We start from the raw sequence: 20652 nt of genomic DNA on the forward strand, positions 1-20652 counted from the left end.
CTGATAGTATACATTTTAATATTACAAAGCTAAGCAACAAACTAAAAAATATCAAAAAATAATTTAAAACTTGACCACCTGAATTTACAAAAACCAATTTATTACTTGACTAAAGCGCGTGATCACTACTTGCTACCGAACAACAAGTAGTTTGGTCGCAATGCTGCTGATTAATTTGTTCCGATATAATTCTTATGTTCTGATTTTGATGAATTTGATGTATACCGCTATATGGTGATGGTAATAACACAACGGTTGTATCTAGAGGCAAATACAACATTTGAGGAGAACAAGTGAGCAAAATTAGTACTTTTATGCAATATTTATACACAGGTAAATAACGCAAATCTTGAATTGTAAATTTAACACATAATTAGCAGAGCTTTGATGATTTTTTAAAAATCAAATGATGAAAAGTTGCAGCTTGTTTAGCAAATAAAGAACGTAGAAATAAAGGTTGAAACAGTACTCGACCGAGGAAAGTGTCGATGAAAAAAAACGAAGGAGAAAACGAAAAGATTTTTCTTGAACAGAATTAATAAGAAGGAGAACAGAATTTTTTTTGAACAGAATGCAAATACACAAAAATGAGAGACAAGTAAAAAAGAGTACAAAAATGTATATAAACAAATAAATAGCAGTTCAAACGAGACCATGTTTATTTATGGCAATTGAATTCATTGAAATACAAGTAATAGGAATTGGTGGCAAGTTATTTTACTATTAAACAAATTCAGTAAACACTAGGAGAGAGTGCATGTTTTGGAGACATGACATCAAAGCTTTTGAAGATACTATATCAAATTTTTTGTAAGGTTCAGTTCCTAAGCGACACACGTAGGATAACGAAAAGCTTTATCGGAAGATATTTCAACAGATTTGTGTTGGAATTTTGATTAAATCGCAGGCGAAAAATGAGCAACTCAGACGTACCTGTCGATGCATGGCTGCCTTCTTGTCAATGTTGCGTTTGCCATCGACCCGGTTCGTCAAGCGGTGAGTATCAGCTATTGACAATGATTTTTTCTGCGGCATATTATAAAGCAATTACGGATGCTTGTGAGAGCGGTGTTGCTATAGGCCTCTGTGTAGTGCTGTGAATAACACGAGATCCTTCAGTCCAGAACGACGCACCGATGAAGTAGGCTAGCTTTGTCATGTGTCAATAAAAGTAATTATTTTTCTTACCACAGTTCTGCATTCTGCAAGTGAAAATACAGTCAATTCGACTGGCAGAACTTCCCCGAAGACAACTAAAAGTTGCTTTATTCGAGAGAAGCAATGCAGATTGTGATACAAGATACGCAGATAGATAACGTAACAAAGTACTCCTCGTAACTCGTAACTCGTAACTTTCACACGACTAGTCTCCTCGTAACTTAACCGACAGAGTAGTTAAACAGTTTCAGACTGGTTGAATTGCTCATGTCAAACACAGGGGCTACTCCGGAGAAACAGGGTACCATCCAAATAATTTTGGACTCAACCACGTAATTCCTCGTCTTCGGTGAATCACAGGCAATTCAAATCGAGGTAAGCAAAAGGTTTCTAAGCCAACAACAATAAGACCAGCAAGGTGATGAACCTAAGAGAAACTGCAAAACATGAAAGTTTCCCAACTCAAGTCTCCATCATGGTCTTTGTCTACAACTAGGACCTTAGTGAAAGATAAACAATAAAAGGGAGAAAGCAATAAGATTTGTTAGTTAATAGTAGACTAATAATTTACCTTTCCATCCACTGTTTAAGACAACGTTGATGACGGATGTAAGTGTGAAGAACACAGGGTTTTCTGTAACCTTGCTTCTTGATGATAAACGTGAAGAAAGTTACGCAAAATATAATCACCGCAACCATGAGCAACGTGATCGCGATGAGGCTCAAAATGCAACTGTTTTAACACAAAATGCTAGCGTGTTTGTTTACAGATCGAAGAACACTTGCTCATAAGTACTTGCGTCCAGCCTTGGGTGGCAGAATATCTTTCTAAAAAAGATGCAGTTTTGAGCAAAATCTAACAGTTCTTCCCTGGTCGATGCAGCAAAGAAAATTCGGCATTGAACGTATCAAATCGATGTGTTACACCATCAGTAACCGGCGAAGAAATCAACACTGAAAGGAGCGATTCCGACTCACATGTGCAGGTGCAAAATATTCTGAAGAGCATGTGGTTTTCCGCAGATAGAAGAATTCATCAAATTTTGTTCTGTTTCAATCGAGACGCAGCAATTACAAAACCTTGGCACATCAACTTCTAGTTACAAGAAGGCCAGTAGAAAACAAAACGATTAACTGAAATCGTTAAAGAAGCTCTAATCAAAGAGAGTAGCCGTTTGGAAATCGGCACTTGCTTGACTAAGACGAAACATCAGAGCGTTGGACACGAGATCCAGTAGAAACCTTGTGGTAACTTGTGGTGAACAACAAGCAATATTTCTAGAATTTCTTTTTATTTTAGCTTAAAACCTCATCGGGCAGCAGTAAATCATTCATGATTTTCTTTATAATCACTACTTAACCAACAATCAAATTTTTTCTTTATGGGATCTTTGAAAGAACATTATGGAAGGTGCATTCTTTGTTGCAACGGGGCATCGCGAGAAACCTGGCAGCCAGATTTTACAAAAAATCTCCATTATAGCTCAACAATGAAAAGGCACGTTAACAATAAAATCAAAATGGCACGTTAACAACAATAACAGAATATTATCATGCTTCAAATAAGAATTATAAGCTATCAGACATCACACTACTTTGCTACATATTATGAGCAAGCAAACACAGCATTGTTATCTAGTATCCATTTGAAATCAGTAACCAACATTTAACAAGCGTTAGCAACACGCTCATGATTTACCATGTTCGTAATCGTGTTTTTTGTAATATCTCTAAAGCTGAGTTGGAAAAATTTCCTTTGAAAATCGAATATATGACTTCATTTCATCAGGAAAAAGCTCATAACAAACCGCAAACTTAGATGCATACGTAGACAGCTTCTTTGAACTAACTTGAAGAAAAAGAGTACACCTTAAGAGGAGCTCGCAACTGGTATCGAATGTTATGGAGAGGAAGACGAGAACCAAGAAAAAAAGGATCGGAGTAAATACCAAGTATCCCTGGAACTGTAATAATAAAAATAAAAAAATAATAATAATAAACTTCTTATTCACAGTATGTGTGAAATAATAATAGCTCGTACTCTTCAGAAAAGTGAGCTAATAAAAACCAACTATTTCACCAAAATACACCAAAACATACTATTTATAATAGATAGCATAATTTGCAACTGCATCCTTCACCATGCTTTTATTTTTTGCAAAAGGAAGCTATTGTTTCACTGCTCTTTATTACATCTGGTATGCTGTTCCAGAGTATGCTACCCCTAAAACATAAGGACTTCATTCCAAAGGTCGTGGTGGGTGTGCTTGGAAGCAAAACGGTGTCCTTTATTCTGAGATTTTATTTCATCTCTCTTCTCTGGAATAGTTCAGACAAAAATGTAGAGTTCTCATGATTTAATGTTTTGTAAATCTCTATCATCAGTCTTTGTAAATTCTGAACATGCATAGTTTTTTCATTGCTTCTAGCAAGTAGATCATTAAACGGTGCATCGTAGTCATCAAACAAAACATGTAGTGCTCGTTTGTGGATCTTATTGATCTTATTATTGGCACCTTTTTTCAACAGAATATCCAAATCAAGAGGTAGTATTTAGAGGGGCAGTATTTAAAGGCAGGAGGAAATAACGAAATTTTAGAAAGCGAAACACGACAATCGATTGGCTGAGAACCATAATTGTCGCTATAATCGGCAATATCAGTTGAAGGCGAGGAGGCCATCAAATCCATCAACCGTTGAAGTAGCATAAGAATAATCGGGTGTGTGTCGACATGAGATCACCCGTCGCCTATTCAAATGCTATTCTTGTTCAGGGAAACAAGAGTTGAAGTGCCGTTGAAGTACCTCATGCTACAAATCATTCTGCATTTAGGTCCTGAAGATTTTTAATATAAATACAATAAAAATAGAGAACTTGCCAGCCAGAGGTCAGTTCGAAAAGAAACATCGACAGCTCTTCTTCACAACAAGTTAATGTTCTCTGGCCTCATGAAATATTTACCACACACTTTCAGAACTCAGCAAAGGTTTTTGTTAAAAATGTAAATCTCTAAAACGATGTGAGAAAGCACAAATTTGCATTTAATTCTTCATAACGAGAATATCTTGAAAAATACATAAGATGACATCGCCGCAGATTACATGTAAAAAGTGCGAAACAATCAGGTGATTTTGCTGTTGGCTCTTTAAGCAAAGTCCTGCTGTCTATTCAAAACGAAAGAAATAAAACATTCTTGCAAACACTGTCATAGAAAAATGACGGCAAAAACTCTGGCCTTGAATTATCGTTAAAGCACTTTCTAATAAAACCACTTGCTATATCCATGATCTGATTTACAATTTTCGAGCAAAGTGCGACTAAGAAGCGGGTCGTTCCCCTGCTAAAGATTCCTTGTGAAAGACTCGCACCAAAGTAACGACCTAGGCCTAGCCGACGACAAATAAACATAAATCTTCTATAGTTTGTGCAAAGACACTAACTTCTGTCAATTCTGTCTGTCATCCCCTATCATAGCTACATAACGAACAATTCTTCATCTACCATTTTACCAACTCCTGAAATTTCAGCCCTCTGAAGCTATGCATACTGTGACACTCAACATGCTAAAGCAAAATGTCGAGAACAAACTGGATGGAAATTTCATCAGACATTTAAAAGATTTAATTGATCATCGATAAGGTTTTTAGCCTGCAGGATAATTTTGTTGGAATACTCACATGTTATGGCTCTCCCTAGTACGCTCGTCGTGGCAACAATGTTTTCACTCGATCGAAGCTGGGTTTCGTGGATTTAGGGGATTTTTGAAGGGCTTCGCTTGCTTTATCTAAGTTTCATTAGTTGGATATAACCCTACTTTTATGAAAAGCAATAATGAGCATTCATTTCTATTTAACTAGTCAAATTTATCGAAATTCAGTTTTGAGAAAAATAACATTAACTATTTGATAGTTATTATTAGTCATTAAAATCGGAGCATCAACAGTCAGTTTATTCATTAAGGGAGCTCCTTTTTACAGTAATTCCACTCATACATTTCATTTTGTTTCTGAATTTGCACTATATTGTATTATATCTCATTCGATGCATCAAACTTCAGGTTATTGAAAAAAATTCTGTATTTCATTTATTTACTATATGATTAGTTGTTTTTCAAATTACATGATTTGCAATTGAAAACACGCTAATGAGCTTGAAGCTTAAGTCTGTGGAAGAGAGTGAGATTTAATTGTGGAAGTGAGGGTTTTAAAGATCGGAAGCCTGATTATAGCAAGAAATGTGAGAAAGGACTAAAATTTAGCGATGTTGGCTGACTGTTGTTTATTATAATAAAATATAAGATCAATTTGGTTAAATTGCTTGATTGTGACTAATGGCATGTCTTTTCACGCCATATTGCAATATAATTATAACTTTGATAATGGAAAGCTATGCACACACTACTTTACAATGGTGGTGAATTATGTACAATTGAAGAGAAAACAAGGCCAAACAGAGAACCTGACAGTACCTCGGCACAAATATCAAAGTAGGCAAACGAGGTACGAATATTCGCCAACTTTTGAATATTGCCCCTATGTAGAAACCCAATACAGTATCCACAAAAGGCTATAACAACTGAACTGGAATAAAAAAAATTGCTTTGAAAAAAATAATACAAAACACACTTAAATTTTTCTGCTTAAAATCTACAATATCCAAAACGTCAAAATAATTTTCGAAAATCTTAACCTAGGAATTACATATACCCAGGTATCGATCGAAAAGACCAATTAGAAAACCCGAAATGCAACATGTTTCCGGCAGTTGGCATAGATCGGTGATCAGTTTTTGGTTTCGACATAAAATTGAAACTTAATTTCAAATGTAAAACCTGTACCGTCGAACTAGAGAGGAGCTCATTTCCACCCTTGGGCTCAACTGGTAATATTTTCATAGGCAAGCGGCACTGATTGGGTAACCTTTGCATTCTGTGCTCGCGTTTCTGACTGGCCTATTTCGATATACGACTAGGTATATTTATTCTTGGTTTAGAATTTTTCATAATTATTCTGAAGTGTTATACCCTGAATAATGATTTAGATAAGTTAGCTTGAAAAAAAAATTACAAAAAGTATTAAATCGAAATTCTCAATTGGCAGAAAGATCACAACAACAATGTCAAAATGCTGCCAGTGTGTTCTATTTCAGTTTGCATGTAATTGAGTTCAAATTGCTACTGAATCACAGTGCTATTTATAACCAACTTAGCGAAAATTCTACAATAACAGATAACAATTGAAAGTGATTTCCACATCACAACGTAAAAAAGGACAGGTGTCAGATGAAAGCACGCCTTGAAAATGCCTGAATTTATGACTGACTTTTTGCAGCTTCTGTTAAACTTTAAAAAGATGTTTACTAAAACACTATTTGTGAAATCCAACACATTATAACCATTAAATGCTCTATAAAATATATCGCGCTTCAGCACATGCAAGAAAAACCCTAAACTCTGGTGTTCGATTGTTCCTTCAACAATACTAATAACACAATCATGAATTGATTTTCTTCAGCTAGCTTTATTAATCCTTTTGGTGTGTTCGGAAAGGAATTGCTAGGCTTCTTATAAATATTAGAAACAATTCTATGTAAGCAAGGCTTGTAAAATTTCAGGAAAAGCCTAGTTCTACATCTGTTGTTACAAACAAGAACTAGGGGTTTTGGTATGAAGAACCAACAGAAAGAAAGACGGAACAAGACACTTTCAATATGCTGGGCGAGAAAATAAGAACTTCCTCGTAGAAGGATCAGGTCATCAAACCATGTGATTCAGATTTAGGCTAAGAGGCAATTGCGTTTGATTTCGCAGTAAAATGCGAGATCACGCAATGTTCTGTAGGCTGTTGGTAGAATGAAAAAAGCTGCTTGCACAGATTCAAAGCGTAAACAATCAAAATGAGACTTGATATGAGAGCTTTTGGCCAATGCGAGTGCCGTGTGGTAAAATATTGGTTTCAAAGAACTATTATTCATGTTATATATATTATGTAGAATTTAAAGAAAACTAACTGTATAAACCTGACTGGAGCTTGTAAAGTGGGCAGACCAGTTAAGCAACCTTAAAGGCAAATTCCATCTTCGACTTCCTTTATCCGTACGCTTACGTCTCTGTTCTCCCTTTTTCGAGTCTTTCATCGCCTTTCTTTTTCTAAGATCAAAGTCCTATCTGATGTCTTCTTTAGCAGATTATTTCAATAATCTAATCAAGAATGCACTGATCTGCCATTTAATGACAGGTTTAGCAGGTTTTTGACAGCTTTGTCAAATAAAAGTAAGTGAGCATTGAATCTCTAAAGCAACTTCCATCGCAACTCCTAGTATTTTCAGACACCCATACAAAAATCTCAAATAACAGGTGCCATTGTAATAGTATTGTAAAGTTGATGATTGTTTTCGTAAAAGGACGGGGGATCTGTCAATAAAAACGAAAATGTTTACAATCTTTTTACAATGATTTTTGCATGATTAAAAAGAAACAACAAGAGAATCCGGCAAACCAATGGCTAATACAATTTATTATCCCCTTGCATTATCAGCATCTTCTTCTCTTAACAATTAAACCACATGATTCCATCAAACTTAATTAGCCTACTTTTGTTCACCTTTACCCTGTCGATAACGCAAAAGTAGAAGCAACAAATACCCAATTGAAATACCATCTTTTATTATACTTATATAAATTATATATATATATCTTTCAACACTGGTGGCGTGTCCACGACAGTGCAAAAAGTTCCGCTGAAACTCAGTCATATTCCGCTTCCCGAACTTTTAATTCTACTCTTAAAAAATAATTGCTTCGATCAATTATCCGCTAAATTGAACTGAACCAAGCCTTCTATTAAATCTCGAAAGATACTAGCTTTTAAAACAATATAATTTAAGTGAAAAGAAATCACAACTCCACGAATTTATATTAAAAGCTGAAGAAAAATCTGCTAGCTTTGAAACATTTGGTCAGTCTAACATACAAAACTAACTTGATGATACAAAAACAGACAGAAAATTTGGTGAGATGTTCTTTGTAATGAGATTACTTTTGCTAGCCACAAAAGGCTTTTGAATAATCAGATGTCAAAATTTTAATAGATAAAAATTGTTAACATAAGAAGGAGATTTATTTTTAATGCAAAAACCTGCCTTAGAAAATGCATGGTTGCCAATAAATGTAAGATTCTTCAAGTACCAGCTACCAAAAGTAATCCTCTTGAATGAATTTTTACCATTTGTAGGCCAAAAATCCTTAAACTAAGGCAGAGAGCAGTGCATATTCCCTACAGCATACAAAAAATTCAAGTATTCGTTTAATTTAATTCATTTTGAAAATTTGTCTTATAACATTGGATTCTCGTCGCCGTTTTGCTTTGTTCCTCAATTTTTTCCCTCGTATTTATATCATAATTATTGCTTTGAAAAAAGCAAACATTTGAGTAAACTAAAGCTTTTTATCTGACACTCTTTAGAGTTTAAAACGTCAGAACATAGACCGAAAACTATATATTTCCTAGCGTAGAGTTTTCGATCTATGCACTGACGTTTTAAACTCTGAAGAGTGTCAGACGAAAAGATCTAGTTTACATCAATGTTTGCTATTTTCAAAGCCATTTTCAAATATGTAATAAGAATCTTATGTCATAAAAACAATGTTTGAATGCGATGAGGAAAAGCACAAAAAAATTCACTATGGAATAAGAAAATGTGACTGGAGCAAGCGTGAACCAAAAATGAGAGCAAGAGGCTAGCTAGCGGGTGTCTGAAGGGGACGAGACACCCTCTCTAATTTTGCATGAGTGGTAAATCGTCAGTGCTTTTCCACAAAATCCTTATTTTGTCGGTAAAGGCGCCTATGTTTTTGCAGGTGAATTCTACCTTTTATGAATCCAAACTTTATGAACTCTTTATGAATTCTAGAAGGTTAAGCTATGCCACTGACAAGAGGCAACTGGGATAACCAAATTACATCGTACTAGAGGATTACTCACACTATACGAGAAGAACACTAAATCTATTATGAAGTTAAAAAGGGTAGCAAACTTCTATTTGATCAATAAAAAACGTGTGAGTGTAGCAAAAGGCAGTAAAGGCCGACTAAGTCATAATGACCAGGGAGAACCTTAACAAAATTCAATTTGCTACAAAGGAAGATGGGAAAGAAAAGAAGCAATGCAGTTGGCTTCACGGATGGCGTAACCATAAATGAAATTGTTAGAATTAATCTAAAAATGACATCATGACATCAATCATGCTTTAACAAATGACTGGTGCTCGTTCGTGGTTTGAGTAATTGTCTTATATGTTGGCTTTCTTAATGTATTGCAGATTTTAAGGAGAATCTATAAGAAACTTGATAACTATCGAAAAATCTAATTGTAGGTCAAAAAACAATTTAAATATTGAAAAAGTATTGCACATTTAAAGTTAACGCCAATTAAGATCTTAAATTCAATAACTTTAGGGACAAACGCATGACAAAGATTTTACAGAGGTTTTTCGTGGTACAAAAATTAGTGATGGCTTTGAAGAAAGCAGACATACCCTTAAATATACTTAAGCTTCTCGTTTAACATTTTTCAGTGTATAAAACGTAAGAACACAAGTCGAAACTTTAAGCAAGGACAAATATATTTTTTTGCGCAAAATACCTTCCTGTTATTTAGAACAGGTCCGACGATTGTTGATTTAAGAGCTTATTTAAAAGATAATGGAAGACTTTCAAGGGAAAAGAAAATTTGTAGCCATGTGACATGTCACTATTTACAGTTGCTTTAAAGGAATCCTTTTACGAAAACAAATTAAAGAGAGGCAGGTGGACCACAACGTACGAAAAACGCGTGCAATGAAATGTGGAAAGGCTTTACAATTTTGTGGTTAAGTGGGATTTTAACTTTAGCCGAAAAATTGAAAGAAAAGCTTTCCGAATTTGTCCTTTCTCAAGTTTAGTTTAGAATGTGGTTTCAAATGTTGAATTTTTATGTTTTTTCGAAAATTGCAATATTCATTTCACTCATTTTGCTTCAATGCTTCATGTGGAAAAAAATTCAAAATGTTAAAACGATAAAAAGATAAAAAAAGACAACGAACTAAAAATACAGTTAATACTAAAAATGTTGTCGGAAAATAATGTAGGCTATAATAACAGCCCATATCATTCACTTAATACGTTGGGTTCAGCAGTTTTAAAAACAATTTGAGTTTACCTCTATAACGCTAGACAATTTTAACATTCAAATGCATTTGAGACAGCAAAAAAAGACGTTATACACTAATACCAAGTCTTGTTTAGAGTTCTTTGAGTGATAACGTCATAAAAATCTTTTATCACATAACATGTAGAATTTCCTACTTTTGGTAACATAACATGAAAGAGCCTCACGAAATATCTCTAAATGTGCGCAATCAGCTAAATGGCTCATTCCCCATCAAGCAAAGCAACAACAGAAAAGAAAAGAAAAGTAAGCAAAGTAAAGAAAAGTAAATAAAGTAAGGTTAAGTGAAGAAAAGTAAGGTAAAGCATTATGAAGTAACATAAAGTACAGAAAATTGATGATCCTTACTGAGTAATGGCCCTTGTCGATAGAAAATAAAGTGGCACTTAGGTTTGGAGGCAGCCTTGAGGCAGCAACATAATAAGGTAAGATTACTAGTTCATTTTCTTTGCAGCAGAACAAGGTAGAGCCCACAATTTTGAACTCTGTTGTCAATTAGTGTTGTCTCTATTCGGGGCACCAGGGCTACTAAATTTCGAAAGCGGAAATGAAAGAAAGTGGCGGAGAAGTGAAGGAGCGTCTTTTTCTCAGAAAAACACTACTCCACTTCTCTGACCCGCTCTTCTAGTTCATTGCACGAATTTATATGGCTCTGGAGCCCTGGGTATCTTATCGCTTGTCCGTGGATCTTAGGTTAAGAACATAAGAAAAAAAATGATGACTATATTTACAGATGAATATAGTCATTTGTATTATCCTATATATTTGCAACACTCATGAAAATTACTGTTTACTGATCTGTCATAAAGTGCTCGATATCGTACAGGCAGAGCTGTACACGCTATTTGGTGTATAGAACAGGACGTTTCTAGATTGCCACTCCGAGTTTCACGCTAATGTGATCGTGAGGCAACTTTCCTGCTACACTTTTTACAAAGGATGAGGCCTAAATACCTGAAATCTCTGTCCGCTGTAGAAAAGCCTTGGAAGCTTAATGATGGTGTCCTAAAGACATAAAAAATAATCATGACTAAGGCAAAACTAACGATAAACAAATTTCAATTTTTAATAGACAAGCAAATGACGTTAATACGTAAAAAAGATATCTATTTATCTTAAAGGAAAAAGTTATTTATTTATTTATTTTATGTACGACAAATTTACCCCGAGATAAAATTCAGTTAACTAACTATACTGCTTTCCAATTTTCCCACAAAAAAATTTAAAATAAACCTCGCTATAAAAGATAAAAACCTGTTTACAATAATTTGAATAAACGAAGAAGCAACTAGATGAGATAGAAAAAGATAAAAAAGCACATCGGCTTTCCTTAAATGTTCTTGGCATCTTGGCAACTTAAGCCTCTGAACGTTTTTGGATATTTAAGTTTTTCGTAACCTTTCTTGTGATTTTTCAAAATAGTTTTTAGATTATGAATGGATTGGCTTTATTAAGAAGTTTAAGTGAAATGATACTCAAGTTATTTAGTTCTCATCTGGAAGCATAAAATCGTATCTTTTTTCATGTGATATTAAAGCTATGTCGATATTCCAAAGAAACTTTGGGAGAGCTGTAAATATATAGAGATGGCCTATGTTCCAATAAGATAAGCGAAAAACATTGAATTTCATATACAGAACTGGTAGACTTATTAAAGGGAATCCTTGAAAAAACCAGGCCTTAACAAAGAAAAAAATTAAAATTGTATTCTTTCCATCAAATTTACTATCTAATTGAAACTTCTGACGACGAACGCCTTTAACATTTCCAAACTTGCAAAGAAATTTCTCGAAATCACAATACACTTTTCTGTAGATATTTCATTTTCTTTATATTTATAAAAAATTGCCAAAATATGCCTTCTTTTTCACTTTATCTATGTATTTAAATGTTTCATATAGTCAAAAAAATAAAAAATTCCAGCCGTTTGAAACAAGGTGGCAATACATTAGAAACAGTTGAATGTAATAGTTTCATAAAAAAACACGTTTTTGTAAGATTTCATTGAATCATATAAAAACAGAAAAGAAAAAGTCAACAATTACTTGTAACACTCTGATCATGTTTCAAGATGTTTTTATTTACAAATTATCTAATCATTCCTAATTTTTTTGCAAAAAAATGATAAAAATAATTCTTCAACATCTAAGTGAGCAGAGCATGGTTAGATTCTCAACTGTTTTAAATACAATTTCAAAATAATAATGATAGATGTTGATGCCGGCAATATCACATGGTGCCTATTGCTTCCAATCGAACACCAAATACATTGAAAATAAACAGAGCAACGCTGAAAAGAATTGTTAAAACTAACCGATGTTTTGAAGACGCTGGATTGCTGTGCTTGTGAACTCAATGCTTGTCGAATTGGTGGCAGCGTTGTCTGCAAAATAACAGAAAGCTGGTATCAAAAGGTGATTTTTGTCTTAAAAGGCTTAATTTTTCTTGCGCATTATAAAAGGACATGTCTATTCAAGGAAACAAGGCTATGAAAATTTCACACTGCATTAAAAAATCTGATTCTCCGGGTCACTTTTAACGAAATCTATTGAATTTCTTTTAGAAAAGTTTACATTTCAAACCATCCAACAGAAGCCCAGCTATAAGGAATCTGCCTAAAGAATCTCATGTGCTACGCAGAATAAAACGTTTAGTTTGACATCATTGGCAAAGTAAGGAGGGGGAGGGGTCAGCGATTTTTTGCTGTTGAGACCGTCTTAACGTCAGGCACGAAGAGGCAGCCCAACAAGAACATACATTGACAAACTTGCTAGATGCCTTGAACCAACTTGCTGACGATGCCAGATGCATGGAGGAAGACTTAACAATTCTGATGGAAGAGAGAGTCAGATGGAGAGCCAGAGGCAAATAATTCAAGACATCAACTCGATCCGATGTTGATGATGATTTTTATACCAATCCGCTCAAGTTTAAATTGTTTTCCTTAATTGAGAGCATCCTGTGCTAGAGGTGAATTTGCAGATTAAAACTTTTCATTTTCCATTAAAAACTAACCTTATACAGCCCTATACGTTCAATGGCATCCCTATATGGCACGCAAAATTCAATTCAGCGCCATATGTCAATCAGTAGATAGTAACTATACAACCAGCTCCTTTCTCTAAAATGTTACTCTATAGTTTCTAAATATTATGGTTTGAAAAGCGTAAAAACGCATCATACGCCAGAAGTATCATCTAAAGAGCGAAAAATGTTTGATGATTTTTCATCTGGATAACTTGTAAGCCCTGAAATGGTTTGATCGACCAAATTGAAGGAAAATTTGGAAAGGATGAGGGTTGAAAGAAAAAAAAGGGACAGACCAAAAACGGTAAACTACATAAAAGATGGCATGGTAAGAAGCGTAAAATTCAAAGAAAATGGCGCTCAAGAAGGTGCTCTTCTAACAAAGGATCAATACCAGCCCCCCTCCGCGAGTCAGCAGGAGTACAAGTATTACTGTGGTTAATGAAAAAGAACCGATCATCCAAAAGAAATAAATAATTCCATGTTTATAATGAGATTTCATTGGCTACGCCGTTCCTCCAAAGTATAACAAACTACGTTGGTATGATGGGCGGGCCTTGTAATGGAGAAACGAACATAGTGGCAGACTAGTTTAAAAGCAGCCGAAAGAACCGTATCGTTGTTGAAGAAGAGGTCGCAATAAACAAAGAGCGCCACAAGTTACATCCGCTATTCATATTAACGGGATAAGAAATACGCCGTAGAAATACGCCACACAGTCTGTCAATTCTAGATGAACAGAATTATATTCAATGTTTATCAGCACTTTCAAAGCAGCAAAAGCAAAGTCACGTGTGAGGAAAGTTGAAGAAATGAAATGAGGAAAGGACATCCATAAATCAGGTATTAGGTGATTGTTCTAAGACAGGAACCTTTATCATCTAACCACGAGAAGATATTAGAAATTGTGTAAGTGATCTGGTAAAAATAAATTAATGAATGGGAACTGCGGAGCACTATAATCATACTCAAGTTCATCTGGACGGTTCGAATGAATAAAAATAATTTAGCAACCTGGCCGAATGTAAAATAGGATAAAGGGTGTCTGCATCCTTGTAATTGGCGGGGAATGGCTAGATTATGTCATAAATGAATTATTGCTTTAAGTTTCTTGCATTCACTTTCCTATTTTTCAAAATCCTAAATTTTGTTTTCTATTCTTGTTAACTGTTTAACAGAACGGCTCATAATCGTATTCAAATCACCTTTATTTGAAAAGATCTTCAAATGAACAGCTTAGGACCCATACATGAGCCCTGTGGCAATTTCAGAATGCAAAGGGGTACGCAAGCAACTATCAGCATTCAGTATATTCATTTTAAAAAATTGGTACAAAAGAATTTGAAGAATTTTTAAAAATGAGGCTTTAAGTTGAATTGGTGTATTAGCTGACGTCTTCCAAACGTCAATGTATCCAATCGGCAAATGAATATTCTTTTTCCGAAGATATAATTTTCATTTAATTTTTTATCATCCAGGCACGGTAGCCTATCTGTTACAATTGCTTTTAAGGGATTACATATTAAGCCTACGGACCAGGGGCACTTCAATACAAATAACGCACAGTCCCGTATATACCCACATTATAGAGGTGTCGCTGTTTCATTTGATAGACAGAAAAACAATTAAGAAAGAAAACAATAAAATACCTTTCTAGCCAAAATCTGTGGACTTGTTTGTCGCTGGAGCTTTTTCTTGAAAATTTTCAGCCCGAAGAGCTAGAAGATAAGATATTTACTTCATAACGCCAGTCATGCCTGTTTATTTAGGTATTCTAAAGTATAAAAGTGTAAATGTGTTATTTAAAAGAGGTTTAAAAGAGGATCCCCTTGATGTTCTAACATGATTTGTGCAGCCATCTAAGGTATATGCATTACCTGAAAACAATCAGACGCTTGCTTCATGAGGTTCATTCAGACAACGCTGGTAACAGCGTCCAGACTGTCAAAAAATGTTCAACAGTCGTATATTTGGTATATTCAGCATAGGCCTTTGCTACGCCGACAACAGCCCTCGCTTACAACCTTGCAAAGTCATTTGCGTGGGCTAATGACTGCCCTCACAAGAAGTTGTTCTGCCCACAAAAGATGCGACATAAAAGCGACAGCATGAGTATTTCCGGATGAATGTAGTTCTGCCCAGCTAATGGGTCAAGTTGATAGTGAAACGATATTTGTTAACTGTAAAATTTTCTTAGTATTTTTCTGTAGCATTAAAATTATCTTAAACTCAAATATTTTATTCCCGAACTGAGGCTAAAGAAAAATTTAAGAACCCAGAGGTGAAGAAACTATATTAAGAGTAACCTAACTAAGGTCGTATTGATACAACACCTTTTTACGTGAAAATTGATAAAAATGTAACTGTTTTTTCTTTGAATCACATCGCTAAGAAATCGGTACATTTGAAAGTGACAATCATTTTTGTATCTTCAAACTTTAAATACCGACTACAATGAACTTGAAGAGTTTTTAGAAGGCTTAACGAGTTCTAAAAACCGGGGTTTTATTAAAACAGTGTGATATTAGCTGCTCATGTTCCACAATATCTTGAGGGGTCTGACTAATGTAGAGGTTATCAAATACTAACGGACCAGTATAAAGAGGTTCTTATAATTGTTTTTTACATGTTTATCCCCCTATAGAGTTACTCAGTTTATTACTGATTATCATTGGATTCCTTTACACCATCAACTGTATGAATAAATAGCTCTTAACCTCTATTTAGTAATAGCGATAATTTCTGAGTGAAAAGCTTTATATTCATCTTTCTATGTGATTTCAAGACGTGATGCCAAGTATGCTATAGATCTTAAAAAATCATCACTTCAAACAAAGAAGTTAGTCTGTATATTCTATCATTCCTCCTGTTGAATACTAGTTTGTCTTCAAAGTTGGACAAAACTTGCAAATCAATCAAATATGGACCTCACCTCGCTTGGCCGACTACTGAATTGTGCACATTGAGTGTTTTGATCTCCGGAAGCAGAAAGTCTGTTGTCTGAGTTGTGGCCATGTTCTAACTGCTCTTCTTCAAAAGCCATTTATGGTGATAGCTGCTGTGTATTGGTTGTTCCAGAACTCACGAAACCACTTTTCCTTTTCTTCAAAGCCATTTGCTTCCCTATGGAAACCAAAATTGGCTATGAAATTAATTCATATATACGAAAAAAATGGATAAGCATTATGCTGAACCCTCATCTCTAAAATTTAACCTATAATTGCAGGCACTTGAAAAAGAGGGGAGTCTGAAAAAGTGGGAGGGGTGGCTAAAACCGAATAAAACGTGGCTTGACTGGTGATTCATTGGTAACTTTTTGCATTTTTGGCAAAAAGTGCAGGGGCTATAGCCCTCCAAGCCCCTCTTCCCTGCAGTGCCTGAATTGATAATTTTGTTCTTGGATAACTAGAATATGAGATAATTTATTAGCCATAGCCTCTGTTCTCCTCAAAACTCTCCTCAAATGCTGGAGGCTCAGGGCTACAGATTGCTCTCCTAAATTGCTCTAAAAAGCAAATTGCTCTTCACGAACTCAATCTTTATCTCCTTTTTATCTATAAATAGCTCACCTGGAAATTATTAGGAATGCTGTTTATGGTTCCCCGGCTAAAATTTTTTTCTGACCAGGCCTGAACATATATTACCTTAGTCCATCCAATATATGCAGTTAACCTTTGCGCTGGCTTCAGACTTTACAATCACATTCAAGCTCTTTTTCATTAAAGATTGAAAACAGACAAAAAATGTTTAAGAAACAATAACTATAGCAAGGCATATTAAAAAAAGCACTTGCTAAAAAAAGAAAAATTGGTAAAGAAAATTTTTGCAATTATCACATTTTTGCAAAGGAGGATACCAAAAGCAAATAAACTATGGCCTTAAAATATTGCTGATAAATTTTTAGGACAGACCCATGTTGGATATCAATCGCTCATAACTGAGAGAAAATTGGCTTTAAAGTCACATCAAAAAATATTTGGATACTGATTTAAAGTTTAAGAAAAAACAGGAAGAGTCATCAAAAGGAGTCAAACATTGTACATTTTGTTTGTGAGATTAAGATTCGAACCAATATTGAATAAAGACTTGACTCCAAGTGCATTTTACATAGATGTGGACATTTCTTGTTTGAGGATATGTTGAGAAATGAATTAGCATTTTTTTCAAAAAAATGGTATAATTTTACCTCATAAATAAACTTTCCTTTAAAACATGATATCAATGAGTTCAACAGGTTTTGGTTATCAAATTCAAAACTAGAATCTTTCAGGTAAAAGTTTTAAAGATAAACATAAGTAACTTATCCCCGTTTAGTGTAATTTATAACAAGAGCCAGTAGTTGAATTATACTTTATCAAATGGCAAATATAGACTATTAAACACTGTCACACTGGGAAGGTGAAAAAGATACTAGGTAAAGTTAAAAAGTATCTTTTTGTCTTAATTTATAAAACTTCAAAGAGTGCAAAAGAAATACATATCATATTAACAAGTATTTTTCCAGAAATTTAATTTTTTAAACATTGAATTTAATGATGTTTAGCCCATGAAGAGCAATTACATATTCTTGCAAGCTCTTGCATAAAATCACACAATTTTTTGTTGTGGATAATAGGGTAAAATATGAAATTTTATGACTTCAATTTATTCTCAAGTCAATGGGACAAATTTGGACACATAATTTTGCAAGCAATCATTATTTTCAAAAGAGTGCTTTTTTAACATTCTTCATTAAAGAGCATATTTTCTTTCAATGACGTAGATTTATCTAAGTGTTGATGGTCCTTTTACGGCAGGGGTGAGCAATTAATTTTTATAAGAGGCCACATAATAAACCTGAACTCAATTGAAAGGCCAAAGCAACAATTACTTTATTCTACAGAATTATATGTTCTCCCAGTGTAAAAAGGCAATAAATAAAAGTAAATTTTAGCCACAGTTAGTTTTCAGAATGATATAGATATTCTGTAATTGTTTAAATAAATACATGAAATTTTTGTGTAGATAAAGTTAGAGAATAGACCTACAAAATTTCATGTTTATATCTATGTTCTCAGCTCATGTCTAACACACACAGGCAAAACCCAAAATGTCAAAGGGGCTGGATGTGGTCCAGGAACCGTAAGATTCCCATGTCTGCTTAACAGTGTGATAGGAACAAAACTCATATTATGGGGAGAGCTGCCTATTGCATTGCCTCCTATTCATTCAGTACACCATTATAAAGCAAATATAGTACATTTTGACAATTATTGTTTGGGCTCAAGCTCCACTAGCTCCCTGCTCTTAAAAACCTTGCATAAGTGGTAGTTTTATATGTTAATATTCATATCAAAATGACATTCTTTGGCTGCAAAATTACACAAATCAACACGTCATAGCAAGCAAGAAAGTGATCCCCACAGGAATTGATCCTACAACTTTCAGGTCATGAGCCCAATGCCTTCAACACTTGTCTACACCACCACTTAGAGAGGTATTTTATTAGGGTGTTAAGAAGAGAAAAGAGCACTAAACAAAAAAAACCTAAACACTTAACACTAAACAAAAGAACACTAAACATTTTTTCAAGGCTTACATCCACAAACAGTCAATAGCCAAAATTATTACAATGGCTCAAAAAACCTATTTCTTTATCTCCCTATTCAGCACCATAACACAATGCTTTCCTTCACAATTTATCAATGCACAAAGTACCAAAGAGGCATACTATGTTAATTTATAATGAAACATAATTTATTTCATCGCAATCAATTTTTTTCGGGTGCGTAGGCTTTTTTCTTCGTGCGACGTGCGATCATTAATTTCAGAAAAGAGAAATGGAAAGGGCCAAAACTTAAGGAGACCCTAATTGTGCTGATACAGGTCGCAATTATTTATTGCATTTATGCAAAGAAGTACAAAATGAGCTCTCTTTTGGCTTTGAATTTTTTTAAATACTTTACAAAAGTTTATTATTGCGTATTTAGTCATTCCTGGCACGAGACTTATTTGTTTACATAGGGCGATTGTTTTATTTTCTCAAACCTAAGACCATCCCACGACAAATTACGTCAAAAAGTTAGTGGTAGCGCCAAGCGCCGACTTCAAGATTCGATAAAATTTTTGTGCAGACAATTTCTATAATGAACAAAAATTTATTTTTAGTCAACGAAACACAGAGTGGGTATTTCAAACAGTTTTATCCAAGATTCAAAATGGCCTAGCCTCCGCCACCTATGAGCCGGCTTTCGTAAAGATTTCATTGAAAACAGCATGTTTCAAATGTGGAATGAATTAAATAAAAACATTACCTTATGAAGCAACGAATAATACTACAAAAGGTGATAAGAATAGCTTCTTTCTGCCAACGGCCTTGCTGCATCCATTACCAAGGGTGATGACAGTGCCGATGAAAGATCACCACTGTTCACTTACTGATTTCAAAATTTCAAAACAGGATCGAAGCAGCCTCGATCTTGAGACGAGATTTCCTAGTAAATCACAGTAGATGAAAGGAAAATAATGAAAGGATAATTTTTGTTTAACACGATACCTAATATTTGACGAAATCTTCGACTCAGTCAAATGCAGCCTTCATATTTTCGATAGTGAGTCACACAGAGAAATGAGGAGATCCATTTGCTGCTATGGGTGGGCAGACCTCAAAAACAAGATTTAAAAAAGCGCTGTATTATTTCGAAACCACAATGATTAGGTTAAGAGCACTAAGTTTTTGTTGTAGAAAACAACGAAATGATACAATTGTTACCATGTCTCAGGCTGTTAAACCTTTTGCTTTAAGAACAATTAGCCCTTTATATGGTGACTAAAAGTTGATGACTTCCTCAAAATCGTCACAATCAAGACATTACGGAGCTGAAAACACCAATTAATAATAGAACATAACAATCTTAATCGTTCCTTTCATAGGGGCACGACCTTTGGCTCGGTGTTTTTTATTCCAAAACCAGGGCCAACGCCACCGATTCTAAATTAGGGGGAGTGGCACCAAATGTGAAAAATTCCCTTGTACCCTCTAGAGTCCGTTATAACAAAATTGTTGCCAATGCTGTTTTACATGTGGAGGTCGTTTAATATAAATTGGACCATATTTTTGAAAAAAATTTGTTTTTAGGAAAACGTAAACTGTTTACGGTTTCTTTGATTAATTCTAAGATATTAGAAAATGTCTCATGCATGAAATGAGCAAATCAGAAAATACACAAGGTATTAGTTTGCTTATTTACGGGCTTCTGAGAAAAGTTTTTTGAAAGAAAT

At 34.5% G+C, this 20652-nt stretch overlaps 1 protein-coding gene across 7 annotated transcripts in view; it reads right to left on the bottom strand.

The window, feature by feature from the left end:
* The window catches only part of LOC135689438 (dual specificity tyrosine-phosphorylation-regulated kinase 4), a 47323-nt gene extending 27270 nt beyond the window's left edge, over positions 1-20053 (bottom strand). Inside the window, exons 1-5 of one of the 7 annotated variants that reach the window (XM_065206663.2) lie at positions 19928-20053; positions 16325-16515; positions 15042-15110; positions 12680-12748; positions 11320-11370 (exon numbers count right to left, since the gene is read on the bottom strand). In XM_065206663.2, the coding sequence (XP_065062735.1) occupies positions 11320-11370; positions 12680-12748; positions 15042-15110; positions 16325-16435 (300 nt within the window). In that variant the 5' untranslated portion in view covers positions 16436-16515; positions 19928-20053. Of the gene's footprint in view, positions 1-933; positions 4831-7168; positions 8636-11319; positions 11371-12679; positions 12749-15041; positions 15111-16324; positions 16516-19685; positions 19856-19927 lie in introns of those variants that run through there. The other 6 variants (XM_065206662.2, XM_065206668.2, XM_065206667.2 and 3 more) reach the window with 6 other exon arrangements.
* Positions 20054-20652: the final 599 nt, after the last annotated feature.

Source organism: Rhopilema esculentum, chromosome 5 (assembly GCF_057945365.1).
Source record: "Rhopilema esculentum isolate cy_ngs chromosome 5, ASM5794536v1, whole genome shotgun sequence".
Lineage (NCBI taxonomy): Eukaryota > Metazoa > Cnidaria > Scyphozoa > Rhizostomeae > Rhizostomatidae > Rhopilema > Rhopilema esculentum.